Raw genomic sequence first — 23,695 nt, 5'->3', positions numbered from 1 at the left:
ATAATGTGCGACGTCACTTCCTGTTGATGTTTGAACTGTTTTCAAACAGACAGAGCGTAGGTAACTCCTCCCCCTCCCCCTCCCTTCCGTGCTTTCATGAACGCGCCAAACCCCCACTCCCAAATCCTTCTTGTCGTTTATTGGCTGGAATACTTTGTTTTGTTTTGTGCTGGCTAGGTTTGGCCATTTGTTGATATTGCCGTTTGTGAAGCCTGGGCTGTCTACAGAGATCGCGTTTTTTTACAGTTTGATCAGCGGACAGGCAGCAAGCAGATAGTGAGGAGATGTTTCTGGTATGTAACAAAAAATGTTTTATGGTCTAAAACGCTTCAATTCGCTTAGAGCACCTTTAACTAGCGATGCATCACAAATTAATCACACACTTTTATCTGTTAAATTTACCGTAATTTAACACTTTTTAAGTTTTTAATACTCTAATCAACAGTTATGTGGCGAATATAAATTTTTAACGTATAAAAAAATATAAAAGTTTTTCCTATTTAAGACGCGTAGTTATACGAGGAAGTATGGTGGCACAAAATAAAACGTAGCGCTTTTCTAAGCGGATTTAAAAGGGTAACTATATTGTATGGCGGAATAGCACCATACATGGCGAGTCGAAGTACTCCCAAAAGTGCTATTCCGCCATACAATATAGTTACCCTTTTAAATCCGCTTAGAAAAGCGCTACGTTTAATTTTGTGCCACCATACTTGCTCGTATAACTACTCGTCTTAAATAGGAAAAACATTGATGTGTGAGGTCACTTCTAACTTTATCTCTGTTTAATGATCTCATAATGAGAGGGAGAGTGTTACTGCGCCGAGTCGAAGTACTCCTAAAAGTGCTATTCCGCCATCCAATATAGTTACCCTTTTAAATCCTCTTAGAAAAGTGCTACGTTTTATTTTGTGCCACCATACTTGCTCATATAACAACTCGTCTTAAATAGGAAAAACGTTGATGTGTTTGGTCACTTCTAACTTTATCTCTGTTTGTTTATACTGAATGAATGGGGCTAAGCTAAAGGCTATCAAAGTGTCGCCGCGCACCACAGCGCTTACGTGCAGGCACTAAGATGATAGAGGTATGTATCAACTCTTCTTAGTTAAGGTAATAACATAGTTTAATATGGCGCAGGCGAAAGGATAGACTATTCCCTTAAACTTACTGTGCTTTAACCCTAAACAGAAAGGCCATCATCGTCTTCCACTGGTTCATCAAACAGGTAGTCCTACGCCAAACCTTTTGGTCTCATTGACTGAATCAGAGGTTAACAAGTGAGCAAAAGAAAATGAGCAAAAGAGTTCAACGGTAGGGTTCTCGATAAAAATCTCATTCATTCTCTCCGCAGAGAAATGGATATTTAATGATGCTGTATAAACCTTTCAACACGACTTACCATGAGCTCTGAGGTTGTTAAGCAATGGTATATGCGGCTCTGCGGCCACAAGTCAGTGTGATTTTAATAAAATATGTTATATTAATAAAGTAAAAGTGTGTAATTGCTGAAATCCCAGTGAAGAACTGAACTACTGTATATCACATTAAGAGAGATCCACCAATCGTCACTGCTACTATGGAAACAGGAATAAGTCAAACTCCCATAAGCCATTGTGAAGTATGTTATTATCTATGCCTTTACACTTTCAATAATTCAATAATCAATATATACTTATAAATATAAATATACAGTAATTTACACTTATTACCACGTATATTATGACGTATAGATAATAAGTTTATGCTATATCTTTTAATCCACAATCACATTACCATTCATCACACCATGCATAGGAGTACAGGTAATTGCTTTTCTGGTTCTTTAAATGAAATGTTATAATGCTGATTCATCTTAGAGCATAGTGGTTTAGTTTAAGGCGTAAGACTGTCATTTTGTGAAATACCTAGGGACAAAATGAATGTGAAAAATACTGTTACACAAAGCCACTGCTTTTCAGGAAATCACTCTTTAAATGTCTTACTTATACTTGTCTCTGCATAATATACAATATATAAAGAGTCAAAAAAATTGCACACTTCACATTGAAGCTCTATAGATTACTAGCTGTCTATATAGCCTGTACACTCACACGCAGTACAAATGCACACACAGCACAAGGCTCTGTGAAGATGAGAGACTCCTTGTCCTGGAAAGCGATTTGAGAGAGCAAAAAGAAACCATGCTGCTTTTCATTAAAAATTCATATTGTTCCTTATTACTCCAAGAAAAAGACACACACACACACACACACACACACACACACACACACACACACAAACGTACACACACACACTTGCCAATTTCAAATACAAAACCGAGCAGAGATCAGAGATGGGCAGAGCAAAGGATGAGTAGAGGACACCAGTGACAGCTGACGGAAAGTTTATCATAATCTACATCCTCCATAACCTGAATCACATTTATCCATGGCCACATCTGCTAGCAGCAGTCTGGTTTGACACTTTCGGTGCAACCTGCACCAAAGGTTATCTCTAGAAGAGAAACATGTGGTCAGCTTTTTTTTGAAGTGGTAATGTTTGTTTCCTGGTGTACAGTATATGGAACACTGCACCCTTCTTGCACATGAATTATTTGAGGTCTGCAAAATTAAGACACCAGGTGCATGTTATTTTCTGTGATAAACCTGACATGTCCTCTGCTTTCAGGGTGACTTCAAACCGCTGGGATCCTGACTTGGATATTTACACGAAAAGTTTGTTGGGTTGTAATTTAACCTATGCTGGGTTGTTTCAACGAAAAAAGCCGGTTTAAACTAGAGATGCACTGATATTTCAATTCTTCACAGTGATATCTGCTGATACCGATAGTTTGGGGGTTGAATTTTTAGCGTGTATGTGGTGACGATTTCGTATGAAATTAGCCACCTTGTAAAATAGCATATTGCCTTGAGATTGTGGTGCACAAACAAGCATCATTCACATTTTCTTCTGATAAATGATTGCATGTTAAGGTTGATTAAGACAGAACCTGTTACCACTATTATCTGAGTATTTGATTTCCCTAAAATAGCCCGTCTTGTCTAATTCTCCTCAATGAAGTTGACAGTGGCAGTCTCCTGACAGCAGTATGTTTAGCCAACAGCACCATTTGCTGTGACTGGAAGCTTTGCCAGCATTGGTGCCTGATGTAAACACAGCCATCTGAGCAGCTCTGCTCAACCACAGCACCGCTTGGCCCCTTTGGGCCCAGGCCACCATACAAAGCAGCCCTCCATAATTTACAATAACTTTGTGGTCAGCTACTACAATTGGGTGTGAATTCTCGGCACTGAATTGGGTGTAATTGCCCAAACAATGAAGGCCATATTAGTTGGAAAAAGATCACAGATGGAGAGAAAAGATCAGTGTGAGACACAGGGCACAACTTGCTGCCCATCAATAGCATTCAAAGTATTTTGCAGACCTGAAATCAATACAGACAAAAAGTGGACCAATGTATCTGATCTCCCACTTAGAGGATGAGAGGAAAGAGGAGCGAGTGGCAATATGTTAGTATGAAATCTAATACTATAGTGCATGTCTTGAAGTTTAATTCAATTCAGACTAAGCACATAATTCAACTAACCGCAGTTAACATGATCATGTGGTTTTGGATTCAGATGGGACGATGGAAATGCAGCAGAACTTGTAGCATAATGCACATATATTGTAAGCAAGCTAATCAAATGTACCTAATGAGCTCTACGGCTCGGTGCACAATAAAGTACAATACAGATTGAGGTAATGTTATCTTTTGGGATTTTGTGGGAAGGAGCTAACTCAGTCACCTCATTGATGTTAAGAACTTACTATGCAACAAAGTGTAACTTAAGAAATGACTTTCATTATTGCTTCTGTTTAACCCTGTCCAACTTTATACAGCTCTCATTCCTTCACAGCAGTGATGCCAAACCAGACTAATGCATAGCACAGTTGCTAGTAAAGCAGGTTAGAGGGGAAAGATGTTACTTTTTCTCATTTAAAATCGAGAAATTGGACAAAATATTAAGACTGTCGACATATCAGAATGAATTTAAATATTTAACTTTCACCCAAATAATGGACGATGTTTGATGAATGTTTTTTTTACCTTTTTAGTTTACCAAATCATTGTTATAAAGACCATTTTAATAATAAAACCATCCATCCATTCTCCGAACCCACTTGTCCTCTGCACGGTTGTTGGAGAGTTGGAGCCTTCACGGCATCTCCGGCCCCAGTTGGGACTCATCTATGGATGTATAGCCAGTCCATGCCAGGACCATTTTAACAATTTTAGTAATAATACTGTAATTTAGTAATAATACCCTCACCCAGGGGCGTTGCTCGACATAAAGCTCTACTGGGGCACAAACCCCCTCTTTTTTGCTGACTTTTTTTGAAAGCCTGCTGTGTGCAAGAAGTGTGCAACACTTCTATTTGTCCTTTGCTTAACGCACTATTCTAAAGTGCAACAGGTACTGCGAAAGAAATATTTAAGTATCATCTTCATCATATCTAACATTAGTAGCATATTGGAGGCATAAATGGCATAAATTGTTGGGGAAAAAATGACAGCAGAGAAGTATTTTCTTTATTATACAATGATAACAATGATTCATAACTTATTTTTACAATAATATTTTACAATATTTTAAGAAACCATTCATTTTATGACTGCTATACTAAAAACATCTCAGTCATAGTTACTGCTAACTGTTTACAGTATGTAGTGTCCTAGAGTTAAATATTAGTAAACTAATTATTAATTTTCTAAATATTATTAGTAAACTAAATAATAATTTCATATCTGAAAATACAGAACAGTATAACACATGTGTTGATTTTCTCAACAACAATGCAATTTTATAGATTTGACAAAAGGTTTTCCTGAGATTTTTCCTGAGAATGTTTGAGACCTGACTGGGTGAAGATGTAAGTTACTTCACTTAAACTCATCATCTCTCCTTTCTGCTTCCCTTTCCCTGCTTTGTACACAACATTTGTGAACATGATGTCCATCAAAAGAAGCCAAGTGATCCAGTCAAAATAAGATTATCATTATTATTTAGAAACTTACTTTAGTTTCGTTATGTTTTCATAAGCTAAGTCAATCGCTTAGCGTCACCTGGACTTTTGAATGCGGTTGTGCACGAATGAACGCAAAGACGCGCAGAATGTGTGTGTGTATGCGTCAGTGCGACTGCTGCATCGCTTTTACAAGCGTAAATTGCGTAACTACATTGCATATAAATCAGTTTTTGCCACTATTATCTAAGGAATCCACTAGTTAAATGATCAAATTTAAACTTGAGATTTACACTGGGGCACAAAGATTTACACTGGGGCACGTGCCCCAGTAAAAGGGGTCTAGCGACGCCCCTGCCCTCACCCCAAAACAAAGAGCTTGGATGGGTGGACTTGGCCGTATGCTTCTGCCTGGACCAAAGAGTGTGACTGTCAGCACCTCACCAGCTAGGTGCTAAGCGGGAGTCTGAGGTGGAAACAACTCAGTCCACCCTGCACGCTCACATGTGCCCATGCACAGAGCCAAAGTTTTACTATAGAAGAGAGCAGCTTATTTGAATATTAACTGTAGGAAATAAAACCAAGCACCATGGACATGACATTACACACAGTAATATTTAGGGACATCTTAACAAACTCCTCCTATGAAAACATCACACTAAAACATCCAGACTGGAACAAACACTAAGGCATAGCAACTATAACAAAAGTGACATGCTCTATTTAATCCCCTCTTTGATATCATCCTCTTCAAGGTAAAACTCAGTCATCAAAATTAAAATGATGGTTGATATAATAGCATAAATAATACCTGTAAAATGATAAAGCTCAAAGTTCACTGTCAGGCGATATATTTTCTTTAACAGAATTCCCCTTTCAAAGCCTACAGCGAATGGCCGGTTTGGACTACAGCCCTCTACTTCCTGCTTTAATGATGTCACTAGAACAGTTTTTTGACTAAACTCCGCCCACAGGAATACGTCAGAACCATGAACACATGTTAAATTGCGCACTGTAAACACAATCAAAACTTCAAAACCACAAAATAAACGGGACCTCTCGACGCGCACTAGCTCGCGCACGGAAAGACGTCAGTTTTTTTTTATGCTGCTAACAATATATATATATATATATATATATATATATAGCCTACTGTGTACAAACAAGAATAATAATAACACTACTATACATCGTTTAAAAGGTCTAAGGGTTTAGCATCAGTGTATGGTGTCCGTTTTGAGATTAAATTGCTCTAGTATCATAAATATAGTATTTTATTACAGAAGTCCAGATAACAACATGCATAATATAAACTGACTCCTTACCTTTGTGCTGGTATAAGGAACGCGAATCGAATCCAGTCTGTTTCAGATGTGTGAATAACCCATAAAAACTCTCCAACAAAGTACATCCAATGACAATTTTTGTCCACAAATGCGTATAATCCGTGAAATATGGATATATTTTCCATTGTTTACATCAGATTTCAGATGCACGTCTTGTAATAGATTATAATATACAATCTGAGGACTATTTACATCGTAACACTTGTATATGAGAGCACACTCGCGTTCAAAACCAGCTCTCAAACATGATTGTACAAGTAGGCGGGAGTATAATACATAATATCCAAACAGCGCTGTCTAATATCGTGACGTCATCTGACTCGCGCGTTCCTCCAATGACTTTATGGAAAATATTGATAGACAGAACGTGTAGCCAATTAGAACACGAATTCAACGATCTTTGTGTGAAGCTTTATTTCCTGGTGTGGATACGGCATTTTACACGCTTATATAAGGATAAACAATAAAAAGAACGAATGTGTATGCATGTAAACAAAAGACTTTTATTTTGTGGCTGACTGGCACTTAGAAAAGGCACTAGTCTTTTCATTTTTGGGTCTATTGACTTCAAACGTGAAATATAACTTCTTTAGACTTGTGGCTTTGGCCTCATTGCATTTCTAGGTTTCACACATATATTTATCATTAAGATTTTTAGTGTTAAAAAAGATGTTATGCAAAAAAAATTTTTATTACAATGTACTTCAGCCTCTCTAACTTTTTAAATTTTTATCTTAAAATAATTTTGAAACATGGAAAACGAAGCTCAAAGTGTCTTCTATCTAATGATACCACAGTTATGCTTATACTATAAATGGTTTAGTAAAAACAGCCCTTTTAGTGAAAGTAGGTATTTTCATGGTTTCGGGCCAGAATGGGGGTGCTTTTCAAGAGGTTAAGAACAAGGCTCTACAGATCTCTGATGTGTTTCCTGTAGTTTTAGAGAAAACCTCACCAATGATACACACTGTGCCAAAGTCAAATGAAATCAAATATTTCCCATCAAGACAAACCCTTTTCCCCATGTTGTCTACATAGAATTCATAAAGCTTTTACTGTATATCAACAAGCGGTATCTTTCAACATCTCTTAAGGGTTTTGTTTGAACATCCGAGACAAAACTGATACTTGAAATATAACACAACTAAGATCTCCATTAAGTCTCCTGAGCTATGAACGAGCGCCCTCTGAGCGATAACATTTTCCTCCAGGCGGTTTCTATCCTGAATATTTCACACTTCCTTTAAACCGTTCTGGCCTAATTTCAACATGCTTTATAAAAGACAAATTGAAATTCAAACGTGCTCTGCAAGTCAATGGTAGGTGGGTGTTAGTTGGGGTATCTGATCCCATCCCCTTACTTTAGTGATGCATGGTGTTTGGGTTCCTCTCTGACACAAAGCTAATGCGCTGTAATGGATTGCAAATGAACTGTGCCAAGGACACCACCAATTCATCACACCTGAGAGGGCTGCAGATTCCACGGCTGCTATCGGGGGAAAAACAGCGAAACGCTCTGACTTCAAATGAATGGAGCGGCTATAGAGTTAATCAGCATTTATGCTGAAATCTCCTTCTGCTGCTTAAAATCTGTAAAATGGCCGCCAAAGGGGAGCAAGGTGGAAATTAAATGAATAATTCACTTTAAGAGGTACCAAAAATTGTCCTAATGTTGACTATGTGGTCTACTGTGAGATCAATTCAGTATAATTGGTCTTTCTCAGGGTTATGCACACTGAGGTTTTGCAATTCCACACAAGAATACAAAGAGTGAAGTTCTAAATATATCACAGCGCCAAGCAAAAATCCACATGCCAGTGTGGAGTCATGAAATGAGCTTAAATATCCTCCTTTAAGATCCGCTTCAAATCTAATCATTTACAACAAAAAAAGTCTCATTTAATTTTGTATAAACCAAATGCAAAAAATCTTTTTGCAAACATTAATCTTTTTAAGTGGCAATTTGTTTGTTCCTTATAGCCATTTTAGGTAGTTCGTATGCAAAAGCCCCTAAAAGCCACCTGTCACAAATGAGATGATGATATTATATGAAATGCTCTCGGCAATGTATTCTATGTTCATCAAATACTTTGTTCAATTCCGCTTAATCCTCCATTAAAAAAAGCCTTGTTGGCAGAATCTGTTAAATGCCACAACAACTTTCAGCAAAGTGCTCAAAGTGCATTTCAATTAAGAAAATAAGACATTTCAATTACTGACTAGTAACCTTTTAATTGCCATTAAAATGAAATGATTAAACCTAAACATAAGAGCCTGATAAAAAATACTAATTTAGAAAAAAACATGTCAGATGCACTACCAGGGTTTTGCATTTAAACACTGCTTTTAGCCGAACATACCTTGTCTGATCTGCACTGTTGCATTCATCCACAAACTATAACCTATGATGTGACACTGTGAAGGCCACTCCCAAACACAGGGTCATGTGTGTTTTCTTTATTGATCTGCTTCTTGGGTCCAAAGGCGAGAGATAAATTACGCAGCATCCCAGCATACCAGGGTCAAAAGCTACCACTATGTCCCTTGGCCCTTTATCCCTCTCATTGTAAAGAAAGCATGAATGACATCACTTGCCTCCTGGTCGTAACAGGAATTTCATTTTTTGGATTATGACCTTTTCTAATTTTACCACATAATACACAGTTTACAGGGAGCTCAAGGCTAACAAGTGGATAAATTAAAGACCCATAAGAAAGAAAAACACAAATAAGGTCTCTATAGACGGTATGCGCGTGACGTCACCCTCGGAGAAAGTGTCTGTGGTTATGCCCACAGAGTGGCAAAAGACAGAGCGGCACAATTTAGTGTACAATGTGAAAACATGCGGAAAATGCATCTAAATTGGAAAAAGCTGTTGTGCGATAGACTGTAGTAACAGATTTAACAAAAATTCGGAGCTATTGTTTTACAGACTGCCAAGAAACACCAAAAGGAGAAGAAAATGGATCCTCCATGCCAACATCCACTGACCACAGGTGAGTTGACAAGCTGCTAGGGTCTCTATCAAGTCCAACTAAATTACATTTGTGATGATAATTGTCAGTTATACTGACATTTTCGTGGCCACCGCTAGAACAGCCCGCCATTTTGTTGAATGTTTTGCCACTGAGAAGTAAATCAGTAGCAGTAGCCGTCAGAAATGTATAATTTTGAGATAAAAATCCTATAAAAAAATACATGAAATACACATAAATGAATACTTATTCTGTGTAACTGCAAAGTTCTGTCAGTGAGCCTTCATTAAAAAAACATCCATTATGATGAGCCTTGTGTTCTACAAAGATGGGATGGTTTAATAGGCAAGACAAACATATATGTCAGGAAAAACAATGTATGACCATATGCCAATGTCCACAGACTACTGGTTGTTTGGCAAGTTGTTAGGGTCACTGTTAAGGCCAACTACTGTAAGTTCAATTTAAGCTGATAATAGTCCGTTTTACTGGCGTTTTTGCAGCAGCCACTATGAAAACCAGCCATTTTGTTGAATGTTTTGCCACTTAACAGGGCGAGCTCCGGAATGGTCTCGTGGAAAAGTGACGTAAATGCATACCCTCTATAGACAGTTTAATCGGATGCATGCATGTTGTCGCGTACGCCTGAACCGAAGTGAACTTCTGGTCTGGATTAATTTATCGGTCTGGCTAGTGGCTAAACTGATCTCTGAAACAAATACCTTGGTGAAAATATTTTGGTTTGCTAAAGACAAAGGGAGACGGAGAGCATGGATCACAACTGTGTGGAGAGGTTTGGCAACCAGGCAGAAAAATCAAGAACCTGTAGTTAACATTGTACAGTGTTGGGGGTAACGCATTACAAGTAACGCGCATTACGTAATAATATTACTTTTCTGAAGTAAAGTAACGCATTTATAAATGTACACATTAATATTAGAGTTCCTTTTTCAAAAAAGTAATGCAAGTTACTTTTCAATTTAATGAATTCAATTTAAAAATAAAATAATGTAATGAATTAAACTGAACATATTAACGTAGAATTACGCGCACTGTGTGCCTGAGTGGGAACAGTTTGGGGCAGAAACGGAGATGGCAGGCCAGAGCTTTTTTGCGATCATAAAAAAACACCTGCAATGCCTGAAAGAGATCAAGCCTCAGCCAAGTAAGAAAAAGTAAAGCAAAGGTAACTTAAAAGCAACGTAAGCATTACTTTCCATGAAAAGTAACTAAGTAACGCAATTAGTTACTGTTTGGGGGAGTAACTTAATATTGTAATGCATTACTTTTAAAAGTAACTTTCCCCAACACTGACATTGTATACATACATTTTACACAGTAATGCGTTGATATGCGTTAGATATGATATATGAATGAAGGTAACTTACTTGTCATTTATTTTCCTTGCCATCCAAAATACAAAATGACTCAAAATCTGTTTGTTTATGTTGTTACTGGTAAAAACGTCTATGACATCTCAGTTTCTCTAAGATAACAGGGTACAGTGTAATTTTTTTAAAAGTTAAAACTAGTTGGTTTTGCAAGTCAATTCAAACTATTATTTTAAGTTTTGACCTGTGATAAGTTGACATAACCTATAAAAACAAGTTGAAATTGTTTAATCTAATTTTTTAATGGGGAGATTTCACAAGACTTTTTTAAGATGTGAAGGTCTAGCTCAAAATACCATATAGATAATTTATTATAACATGTTAAAATTGCCACTTGTAGCAAAAAAATTGTCATTTTAAATGCAAATTAGCTGATCTCTGCACCAAATGGCAGTGCTGTGGTTGGATAGTGCAGAATAAGGGGCGGTATTATCCCATCTCTAAAATCACAAGGGGAGCAAAATTTCAAATACCTATTTTTCACATGCTTGCAAAGAAGGGTTTACCAAAACTAAGTTACTGGGTTGTTCTTTTTCTATGTTGAAACAAGAACAGGGGACCCAATTACAGCACTTAAACATGAAAAATTACAGTGTATAAATAATAATAATTTCAGCCCCCAGTAATCTCACAGGCTCCTATAGAGTTCAGAAATCATCTAAACAGTGTCAAACACTGTGCTCATATTTGCCAAAATCAGATATTAAGAAAAACAAAACTATCATTGATTTTGACCAACAGCTAATTATTTGAGCTATACACACTCTGATGTCAACAAATGTCTCATTTAAGTCTATTTCAGCTTAGAAACCAAGAAACATAAAAAGCTGATGCATGCGTAACTTTACAAATAAATATTATGCAAACTATACAAATAAAACAGAACTAAGAACTCAATTAGGTCTCCTGAGCTATAAAAAGGAAACTCTAAGCAATAACATTTTATTCTAGCGGACCGCAGATCATTTAACTGTCTCCTGTTGTCAGCGAAAAAGAAAACCAAGACAAAATTGATACATAAAAGCAAACCTGCATTAATGTGTTGTCTCAGAAGAGATGAAGAGAAATATTAAGATGTAGAGGGCTTGTAAGCACTTCTTTCATTTACTTATGCAGATGCGCTTCTCCACTTGAGGGTCAACTGAGTGGGGTAGATAGAAGATCTAGAATAGCATGAAAACTCCTACACACGCACCTGCCAGCGATCAGGTAAAAACAGCACAACCACAGAGAGAAACCATGCGATAGGGACGCTGGGTAAGGAAAGAGAAGCTTAGCCACCACATTCTACCAGCTTTAAGAGCCGAGTTAGAAAGAAGACGATTTAAGCTGTGTTTCACCAGAGCCGTCTACCAATCCAATATTAATGATGCCCCTGAGACCCTCATTATGTTCCCTCCTCTCTGAGCGAGAGAGGAGAGTTTTGTCCTCTGATTCTGACAGAGGTTGTCTGCTGTATCTACTTAACGTACGGTATTTGAGAAGTTCAAAATAAGACTAACCAATGCAAGTAACTCTCAATATGATTGTTATTCCTCAAAACAAATACATTGTGTGATTGTTTAAAGTGTATTAAAATAAATAATCTGAACAATGATTATGTAGAAAACCATATATAATAAGGCTGGTTTGTGGTTCACTGTACCTTGCTTTTTTATGTTTTTACAGGACATACACTCTAAAACCCAAAACAAAATTAGTGCTAAATAGGACTAAAAGCTCGTAATCATTGGGGAACCATTTTTAATGCTATATAGCACCTAAGAAGAACCATACAGGGTGATATAGCACCACTTATGATTCTATAGAGCACTATGGTCTCGTACACATGGCAAACTTTCGGGAGGGACAACTGCATTTAAATGCGGGAGTGAATCACCTAAATGTTTGTTTCATGTCTGTACCGAACAAGACTCACTCCCGAAAATGTGATGTTTGACACAAAGATAACCATAGCAACGTTCTGCCGTCTCGCATGCTCATCCCTCACAGCTTTGACCAAAATATTTTTAACAGCGTTATGTGTAAACATAAAAAAAGTCTTGGTGTTGTGAATTGTACGCATTTTTGGGGCTGCTCCATGGCCCGCTTGTAGTGTTGCCAGGTCCTCGTTTTTTTGTACGTACATACAGTTTTCGCTGAACCGTTAAGGCTTTTGGCTGATGAAGCGATCAAGATTTTGGTGTTATTAAAGTGTGAAGGTGCCGGTCCCAATATTTTGATCTTTGAGGTAAAGCATTTGGATTTATTTCGGTTTATTATTGAATTTTTCTAGTTTGCTGTTTTTTCGTGCAAGATCTGGCAACACTAGTCAGCAAGAGCTCGTGCCTCTGTCATTTTCTGCACCGTGCAGAAGACCTTTTTTTCCTTCTAGGCATTTATTTTTTTCAGAAAAAAGTCATGTCCATGATGCAGTTGAAACACTTTGGGGCGGTTTCCCGGACCAGGATTAGCTTAATCCAGAACTAGGCCTTAGTTTAATTAGGAAATATAATTACTTTTAACAAACATGCCTTACTAAAAACATTACCTGTGTGCATTTTGAGGTAAAACAAAGGGCACTGATGTATTTTAAGATATGTAAGTGCAAGTTGTTTTCAGTTTGGAGAGCTCTTAAAACTGTTTAAGTCTAGGACTCTAATCCCTGTCCGGGAAACCGCCCCTTTATTAACTAGTTGTTCAGTTTGGTTATGTACACACTATGCAAAGTTTCTGTAAATGTGGTTGTCACTGACAACCAAATTAATATTCAGTGTGTATGGGACCTATGTTTCTACACAGGTCTGACATACTGTAGGTGCTATATGGCACTTAAAATGGTTCCCCTATGATTACGAGCCAGTGAACCACTTTTAGTGCTATTTAGCACCGTTTGTTTTTATGCATTCTTATATTCCAAAATACCAGGACAGAGTGTAAAGGGCTTTTGAGACATGTTTTCAATTCATTTTAATTATCTATTATTAAAGAGCAACTATGCTCCGATTTTACATTCTTACATTTTACATCCTTTGGTGTGTAAGTGTGTATTAGTACATGTTAACGATATGCAAAAGGTACGAACCCCAAGGTAAACTATGACTTGAGTTATCCTTTCCGATGTAAATCTCTTTTCTTGGACTACAACAAACACACGGACTGTAGGCAACAGTTTACTTCCTGGGCCTGTTGATGTGGACACGACGGTCATTATCATAATTCCTCTCGCTTGGACTCACAGCCTGTAAGTTAACTCCTGTCAGCATTGCATTGTGATCGAATCTTTCAAACATGGTAAGGAGCATCACATTTCCAGCTGACGTCAGATGTATTCAGGCCAATCACAACGTATAGATTAGGTGGACAATCAGGGACACAACGCTTTTCAGATCGATGAGTTTTGTACAAAATCAAAGCGATTGAGAAAGGCAGGATATCTGGAGCTACAAGAATGTACGGTATTTGGAAAATAATGTGTTTTTTGAACCATAAACCATGGGAACACATTGTATTATACAAAATTCACAAAATAACGTTGTTATTTAAGCAATGAAATAGGTGCTCTTTAACACTTTTAAAAAAGGGTAACAACAGCGGAATGCTCAAAAGAAAGCTTAGGAAATAACAGAAAAAGCCTGCGGGCGAAATGTGTATGATTGTAGTGACAGAGTTTCATAGGTATTTAAAGACTCTTTTCTGAAAGGGTTAACATGCAAACTGTAAAGAATTAAAGCACATCTGCTTCAAAAGACCTGTATTACTGTCACCATTATAAAATCTCAGATAAAAGGTACAAAAGTTGTCACTAGGATGGTACCTTTTAAAAAAAGGTCCTAATATGAACCATTTTGGTACAGATTTGTACATTTGAGGTACCAGTATGTACTTTTTAGGTACAAAGTGTACTTTTTGAAAAGGTACCAGTGATACGTTTTGTACCTTCTTGAACAAGTTGGTTTGGATGTTGGTATCCATCATGGGATCCTAATGTCACCACAAAAATTGTATCTAGCTTAGACATCCTCGGAAAACCAGCTTCACCAGAGACCATTCTAGTCAACTTAGCTTTACCAGCCAAGTAAATTATGTGGCCATGCTGGTCCATCTGCTATACCAGGGCCAAGTTAAAACAATTATTTTTAAATAAATATACAAAAGCGCCAAAACAAAAATCTGATAAATATTCACATAAAACGTCCACCTTACCAATTAGATTGCTGAATGACTTAGGCCAAATGAACAACATTGTGCATGGTGATAAAATGCATTGTGCAATATGGTGAAATGCTCTGTGGGCTTTCACTGTACATTACCCACAAGATGTTTTGGCAGAGCACATACAGTAATGGGCCAGTTGCTCAAGAGTGTTTTCCCACTCTTCATCACATCAGTAGTGTTTATAGGATAAGTGGATCATGGTATTGAAGTGTTACTAAAAGAGAAGAAACCCACGTCAACCGTGCCAATGAAATAATGAACTGTGTAGTTTATGATGCCATGGGCAGATGGTGGCTAGGGACAAGTGGATTTAGTCTTTTTCACTTTTTTATTTAGGAAAGTTTGGAGCAGAGTTTTAGGGTGTTTAGTTAAGATTTGCTGTAGTGATGTGTAATGCCACTTTGGACATGGGTCATTAGCTAGGAAGATACATGCCAGGCTAGTAATCCTTATCTGATAAGTTGATGAGCGTAATCCATCTCTACAGCAGTGCCAGGCATAGCTGAAGCCCACTGCTATTTATTTCAGCCTATGTCACATATATGGACACATGCACATGGCGCTATTTATCAAATCCTGCAAAAAAACGTTGCAGTTTGCAAGTACATACATGTATCACTCTCACACACAACCAAAGATTTTAAATCACAGAAAACAACTCCCAAGATGCCCTTCACCAATACTAGCACACAGCATGCACTGCGGGCACACTGTAGGTTGGTTTACCTGGATGAATATTGGGTATGAGACCTCACAGACACTTTCTTAAAAAGAACAGATCTGTGAATATAAACTATCTAAAAGTGAGAAAAATGCAAGAGTTTTTTGCGCCCCTGCTGCTGAGACGGTGTGGGTTATCTCTTTAAATGCACAGTTTGGCCGCATGCAAAAGAAAACAAAGTGCGAAAAGTCCATTCATTAGTAACAACCCCCCGTGGCCCAGAAAATATTTATGGCAACTCATAGCATTTGGGAGAACAATCCATCTTCTTGGGTAAACTTGCTCTCATAGAGATTCAGAATGATAAGTGTTGGGTAGTGTTGAAAATGGAAGGAGCATAACTGCACCTCCTTTGTCATTGTACTTCGAAATGCTGTTTCGGTGCTCTCGATGTGCCCTACCCTAAGATGTATTGTTAGTGTAATGAAGATTAATAACACAGATTATTTGTAGTTCTCAGCAACCCCATCCAAGTACAGTATACTGTAAGTCATTTGATTGGATGGCCCACCACATACCAGCTATTGTTCTATCATGGCAACGTATCATTATGTTTGGATGGGTATATGCATGCTTGTGCATTTTGGTTTACTGGATGTTACATACTGTACAGTAGATGCAATGTAATGTTGATTCATATTTGGTACCACACTCTAGGGACACATTGTAATCCACAGTGGCACTATAATGGCACTGCAGGTGTCCAGAATAAGACCTTAACAAGCTGTCAACTTTCACTGAGAGGCATGACAACGGTAAGTTTTTTGTGGTTTGATTTTTGCAGTAACAGAAACCAAAAACTTTGCCCTAATTACTTGAGTTGACACTTTTTGCTTAAACTGACGTATTAGGTTGAATACACAGCATACAGCATCCCTTAAAAAGTATTTGCACATTAAAGCCTAACTAAAAAGTATATAAACTTTTTTCAGAACTACACATTTGTTTGGCATTTATCCGATTAGTTTGAATTAATCCAAGGTAATATTTTGTGGATGAATAAAGTCAAGTTCACACAAGCATTTAAGCAGAGTAAACACATATAGGGGATATAAAATGTCTACACACCCCTGCTTAAATTAAGGTTTTAAAAAAATAGACCAAGATAAATAATTTCAGAATTTATAACCTGTACAACTCCATTAAAACAAATATCTTTTAGGGACAGGGAAGTAACAATAAAAAACTAAAATAATGTGGTTGCATAAGTGTGCACACCTCTAAATTAATACTTAGTTGAAGTACCTTTAAATTTTAACACAGCATGCAATCTTAATGTGAAAAGGTACATTATAAGCGACTTTGTCACTGTGTGTCGCTCAAGTCTTTCAAAAGAGGCGTTTTTAAATCTGGTTGTTACTATCAAATGAGTACTGTCCACTTTAGTAACTGACGAGAGACGGATGACGAACTCTACTGATTCATTGTCATCGGTATTCCCTCCCGAAAGTCGCTCATCATTTGCATAAAGTTAAACATTTCTCAAATTTGTTGCGTGACTGGACACGGCCCATCCAGTCGCCAACGATCACTGTCGCTCATGTTTCCGAAAGTTGCCAAGCTTCCATTGAAATCAATGAGATTGCTTTGCTCTGGTCCTGCTAGTCGCTGCTAGTCTGAATTCAGCTTAAGAGTCAATCAGTTTTACATTTACATTTATCTGACGCTTTTATCCAAAGCGACTTACTATTGCTATATATGTCAGCGGTCGCAGGCCTATGGAGCAACTATGGGTTAAGTTTCTTACTCAGGAATGGTGTGTAACAGTGGATTTGAATCCAGGTCTTATCCACTGCGCCATCAGCACCCATTCCACATCTTGACTTTGCAATACTCTGCCATTTTTCCCTGCAAAAGCATTTAAACTTTGTCAAATTGGTTGGGCGTCTCCTGTGCAAAGCCCTCTTCAGATCACCTCACAGATTTTCGATGGGATTCAGATCTGGACTCTAGCTGGGCCATTTCAATACATTGATCTTGTTTTGGTAAAGCCATTTCTTTGTTGATTTGTGGGTGTGCTTCGGGTCGTCGTCATGCTGAAAGGTGAAATTCCAAGTGTTTTGGCAGAAATTTTTTGGCCAAAATTGACTGGTATTTGGAGCTATTCATTTTTCCATACATTCCGATTTAAGCCTCAGTTCCAGCTGAAGAAAAGCAGCCACAAAGGATGATGGTGCCACTTCCATGCTTTACTGTGGACATAGTGTTTTTTTGGTGACGTTTTTTTGCACCAAATATTTTTTTTTTAGTAATATGGCCAATAATATATTTTTTCCAAACTTTAGCCGGACTTGGAAGTTATAAATGGCTCATGGAGGGTGCAACCAGTACTTGCCAGATATTGTTGCAATTCTTTTAATGTTGCTGTAGGCCTCTTGGCAGCCCTCCTTAAAAGTTTTCTGGTCTTCTCATCAATTTTAGGTGGATGTCCTGGTCTTAGAAATGTCACTGGTTATGCCATATTTTTTTCACTTTTTGATTATTGTCTAAAGTCTGAATGTGATGAGTTGATTCTGAACACAATCACAATCCCCAATCCCCATTATATACTGTAAAGGTGTGCAGACTTATGCAAGGTTATTATATAGTTTTTATTGAACCTAAATGATTCTTTTGTTATTCACTTTAATAGCAATTTCACAAAAACCTGCAAATTTTACAGGGTGCACAGCAAAATCACTAGTGTTAGATGTACAGTGCTGGTGGTACCCATATATTAACATGCAGTGTACATTTAACACTGGTGATTTTACTTTTTATATTCACTTTAAGTACAGTAGTTCATGACATTTGTCTGGAAATTTTTCACTATGCTTGTTAATCAGAATCCTAGTTACCTTATATGTTTTATCCTAACTACCTTTTAATATTTTATAATTTAGTAACAACTTTCTTTTTGTTAAATGTTTTACTTTCTTTTAATGCCACTCTTGGAAAAAACGCAATTTTACATTGATATATTTTAAACTGTGGGTTAAATATTTTTGGGCCAACTTTATGTTCATCGGCAACAAAATAAATGTGCTTATAGTAGTAATAAATGCATACACTGTAAAAAAAAAAAGATCCCTAGCTGTCACAGTACCCTTTAAAAAAAGCAAACCTTTGTGCCAATAGAGGTGCCTATTGGTACCAAAGAGTGCATATTAGTACCTCAACATATTTGTACCAAATGTATATCTGTACCTAAATACATATTAGGGCATTTTAAAGGGTCCTGCCCTAGTTACAGCTAGGGACCATTTCTGATCATTTTTTCTGACAGTGTAAAATACATACTAAAACAAATTCTAACAGACATGAAAAAGGGCCATCACATATTCAACCCAAATACAAGTATATCTTTAGAACTTCACAAATTAAACCTCAGACAGCTGTTGACCTCTTTAAATGATTTTTGCAATATCGTTCAAAGCAGACTAGTCAGAGCAAGTGTAATTCTCTATAGTCAATACAAGCTGTATTTTAGCACTGAAAGAATGCCAATCTTAATTTAGCTAGTCTCATATTAGGCACATATTCTGGATTCACATATACTGTAAATCTGTTTTTTGCTCTTTTTATCGAGGTATATCTTAAAACTTTCACACATTGACACAAACACACTGTTGTTTGCACATTAGTTTCACCTAACGAATACACACACACACACACAGCAGCCCATCAAACCTATTACCAATTATACAAGCAACACCGTATAAAGAAGTTTATTGAATACTTTTCAAATAAACTCTCCTATCTCCAATATTTCATATAGGTAATTTGATGTTCCTATTTAAGGTTACAGAGACAAAACTGGTTATTGAAGCAAGGAGTATTTGTAGGTGTAATACTCTAGATTGGTCTACAGTGCACGTCACTTGTGGGTGGATACAAGTGTTGATGTTAAATATGTGAAGTGCTTGTAATATTGCTGAGGGCAGCCCACTGAGGGTGTTTCTCCTCTCTCATCAGTTCGGAACACTCTAGGGACAAATTACACTAACACACTTGCCCACCTGCATGCTGTAAATCTATTCCTCCCCAGCAAATCATTTTCTGTACTGACCACTGAGATTTACATCCTAGCCGTCTTATGCATGAGAGGCGGTACCTGGTTGATGGATAGAACAGGGGAGGTTGACGATTGACGGTTACTTGCTGTTTCAGCTAATTGCTTGTGTCATTTTTGTGGAAAGGGTAAACAAAGAACAGAAGGAATACAGATGTTTTGCATTTTGGTTTTAATTAAGACTTATCATGGATCAGCCTACTTAATTTTGCAAATGAGCCGACTGTGATGAGCATTTGAACTGCATGGTGTACTAAAGAGGTTTAATTTACGTTATATTCTAGAGTTTATGATTTTATCCAACCCACTTTGGTTTTACAGTCTGTTTAGAACTGTTATATTTTTTTCTGACACATTTTTTTATGGCTTGGCATTATTAGTTGTGTTAATTTTGTATCAGTAAAATTGGCTGAACAAACTCACATATTATGACATTTACATTTGGATTCCAATGGATTTTACCTCGGCATCCAACTTTAATGCAACCAGTCTCTGTGTCTTACTAACAACCAGTGACCAGTTGCATAGCCTTTGAGATAAAACTGTGTCTTAAGAACTAATCTGACCAACTAGCAATTAGTTAAGACTAAACATACTGTACTTTTCGGCTTCAAATTAGAACAATCTTTCAGTTTATGCAACCTCGACTCCCAATCGTTTCACAAATCAACAGCCTTGTGAAATGCTAAAATCTGAGCCAAATGATAGGGACGCATACACTTCTAAATGCAAGCACTATTAAAGAAGCTATTGGGAGATATTTTACATGAAAATGTTAATCAGATCCCACTTGGTGGTTAACATGAGGCACCAAGATCTCCATCATCCAAGTGTTTTCAAATGTTATACAGTGACCGAGGTTGTAAGCCTTGAGCCTTTGGGTCATTTCACAAACAAACCTTAAGGAAAAACTTACAAACAGATGTTGAGGGCACACTCACAGATGTGGCCAAAGTCACTCTTTTTGGTCAACATGTGGTCATGGTCCAATAAACATGGGAACTTATGCTCATTCAGATCCTGCGGTTTTTCATGCATGGTAACTCTCCTCTATCAGCATAAATGATAAACGATTACATTACGTCTTTGCAAATTCAAATCACCCGTTTACTTTTTTGAAGATAATGCAAAAACAGGGCTATAGATTTTCCAGCCCACACAGCGCGGTGCTCTAGAAGCAGTGAAAGATGTGTATCTCAGTGCACTACACAAATTGCATATGGCTATGTGCCAAAGAGACCCGGGCCATCTTCAGTGAATCCTTTGAGCCCTGGTGAGAAAGAAGAGCATTTGTTGTGCTCAATGACCTCACAAGGTGACATTGCTAGGTCAAAGTCAGCAGTCAGTGCCTTCACTGGAGCATGACAGGAAATCTGTGCCTGCTGACCCGAGTGAATTTCTTTCCCAGGTGCTACCATGTGGTGGTCCCAGAAGTGTCCATTTATCTACATTCACATCTGCTACCTTCAATCAAATAGACAACATTTCACATTGTACTTGTACTATATCACAAACTAAACACCGTTTCTTAAATGTGATACATGTGGATCTTGCGTAGCGCGTTATGGTCGCTGTCCGTGGTGCTGAACGTAAAGGCGCTAAACAATCGTTACCACATAACAGCACACTGTAGTACAGGCCCGAAAGGGAGGGGGGGTTCGTTTCCGTAAGTACTAACACGAACACACATGTGCCACTTAAGAAATTATCATTCATTCAAAACAACCAAACGTAACCAGCTGTCGAACAAAGAGAGACTGACAAACATTGGTCTCTTACCTTCCAAGCAACATGTCCTCCACAGTCCCGAATGGGTCATCACTTCTTCGTTCTTCTTGCTGGTCTCATTCTCGTTGTTACTCTTGATCTTGCAGACGCCGCGCGAGTACAGCCAGTAGTCCGTGCCCACTGCGATGGTCATGAGGCTGAAGGCGGCGAACGCGCCCACCGTGGTCAATAACATCTGAACTCCGCGGTCAAACACGCCCATGTTTCCGCATTCCATGAAAGGGGGACCCCCTTTCCTCTTGATGTATAGGAAATAAATATTTGAAAATTTACGGGACCAAACCAAACTAAAAAAATGGGATATATTTGAGCGAAAGGAGGGGGAAGGGGGTGGATGCGGTAGGAACCTTATGGTTGCGTTTGGGTGAGAACCGAGTGAGGAAGAAATGGGTGAGCCTTTCTGGCTATTTCTGTAAGGGTAAAGCTAATATTTAGCACGCTTTCTCAGCTTATGTAATTTTGTTTCAAGAGCAAATAATCTTTATCGTCTATATATTCTTTTTTTTTTAAACGAGGTAAGATATGCAGCAGCTAGCGCTACAGTAAAAACTTACACGAACATTAATGCTGCAAAGCCAATAATCAAAGGTAATGGTAATATAGAAATATACACTTTACTGGTAATTGCCTAGGCTTTTAATCATGGCCCAAGCTTGTCATTCAAACGAAATAAAGCAACAGTGCCGTTTATGTGTCGGTTAATGAATATGATCTTAAGCAAATGTTGCGAGTACGCGGAGAGAGCTTTTGAACAATACTTGTATCTAATTATGACAATTTAGGCGCATAAATAGCTGGTAGTTTGTCTTCTGATGTGTGAGGAATTGAAGATAAATACAGCTTTAGGAACAATGTGGGATTTAGATGAAAATAACAGACGTTAAAGGGGTGGAGAGTTGATGGAGTAATGGAAGGCTTTGCCTCCAATCGTAATATATCTAAACAATTTGATGTGTTACAACAACTGTTGACCTACGTAGCTGCAAATCGCTTAAAAACACGCTGTTCTTTCTTAATATGGCTAAGCAAACCCTAGTCTATTCTAATCAAGAGGGAAAGGCGGAAAAGAGAAAGGTAGACTACAAAAAATAAGGGGAAGCTCTATTTAGTTACAGGAGCACAGAAATATAGGATACATGGAGAGGCAGGATAGTCCAGTTCAAAATCAACGAAAGGAATGTTCAGAATTAAGACCGTAAATCTAATAAAGGCTACTGATGCCGCCGTTACATCAATTTGACAAATTAAGTCAACGATGAAATGAGAAAATTCACCGAGAGCAAAATAAATTAATAAACATAAACGAAAATGGAAGAAAATAAAGAACTACTATATATCCTTTTTCCTAAAATTCTGGTCCCCAGTTTCCATATGTATCTCCTAGCTCTCTGAAGGTTTCTTCCGAAAATGGCAATCTGCTGTGCAATAAGGTACCGTCGACGATCCGGTTAGAGCAGGGAGCATCCAGCAGAACGAGCCGACCATTACTCGTCATAGAGCCGGCAGGAGGAGAACGAGAAGGCGGAGGCGCCGGAACTGCTGTATTCTACACCCGTCAGTGATGCTCCGTTATCCAAATCCGCGTTGGCTTTCTCGCGCCCAGAACCGGAACCAGTATCGTCCCGCATGCAGAGCCCTTGCGCCATGTAAAAGAAAGAAAGACCTGAGATGAGGAACTTGATGTGCTGGGAAAGAAGGATAAGGGTTCGATTCTCTCCCCCCTTCGCTTGTGTGCTAGTGAAAATTTTGGAGAGGGATGTAGGCAGGCGCGCTGTGGCTCAGAAAGAGGGAGAGCGAGAGAGTGAGACAGCGTGAGAGAGAGAGAGAGAGAGAGAGAGAGAGAGAGAGAGAGAGAGAGAGAGAGAAAATAATACAACCAAAGGAGGGATGTGCGGCGACAGAAAAGGCCGCTGTGCGAAGGGTGAAGATTTTCTCCAAACCGTGGCGGTTGATGGTATCAAAACACGTTTATTTGGACGAAGCAGAGGAGCAGAACATAAGAATGCAGATTTCAGTTATAGTATGTGTATGAATGTTGATTGATGAGGAAGGGTTAATCCCAAAAACACTCGTTTGAACTGAATGAATTTTTTAAATAGGCCTACTGCATAGTTGTCCAATTTTGTTATAACACACGTCCTTGTGCGTCCTACCATTGCCGCCTTTATAAAGCGTATTAATGCGCTTTCTTCATTTACGATAAATTAATGTTAGTA

At 38.0% G+C, this 23,695-nt stretch overlaps 1 protein-coding gene across 1 annotated transcript in view; it reads right to left on the bottom strand.

The window, feature by feature from the left end:
* The window catches only part of cacng2a (calcium channel, voltage-dependent, gamma subunit 2a), an 81,333-nt gene extending 58,053 nt beyond the window's left edge, over positions 1-23,280 (bottom strand). The window contains exon 1 of the mRNA XM_065278585.2: positions 21,471-23,280. Within this exon, the coding sequence (XP_065134657.1) occupies positions 21,471-21,696 (226 nt within the window). The 5' untranslated portion in view covers positions 21,697-23,280. The remainder of the gene's footprint in view (positions 1-21,470) is intronic.
* Positions 23,281-23,695: the final 415 nt, after the last annotated feature.

The sequence above is a fragment of the Paramisgurnus dabryanus genome, chromosome 3, assembly GCF_030506205.2.
Source record: "Paramisgurnus dabryanus chromosome 3, PD_genome_1.1, whole genome shotgun sequence".
Lineage (NCBI taxonomy): Eukaryota > Metazoa > Chordata > Actinopteri > Cypriniformes > Cobitidae > Paramisgurnus > Paramisgurnus dabryanus.
This window is presented reverse-complemented; position numbering and strand designations above follow the sequence as displayed.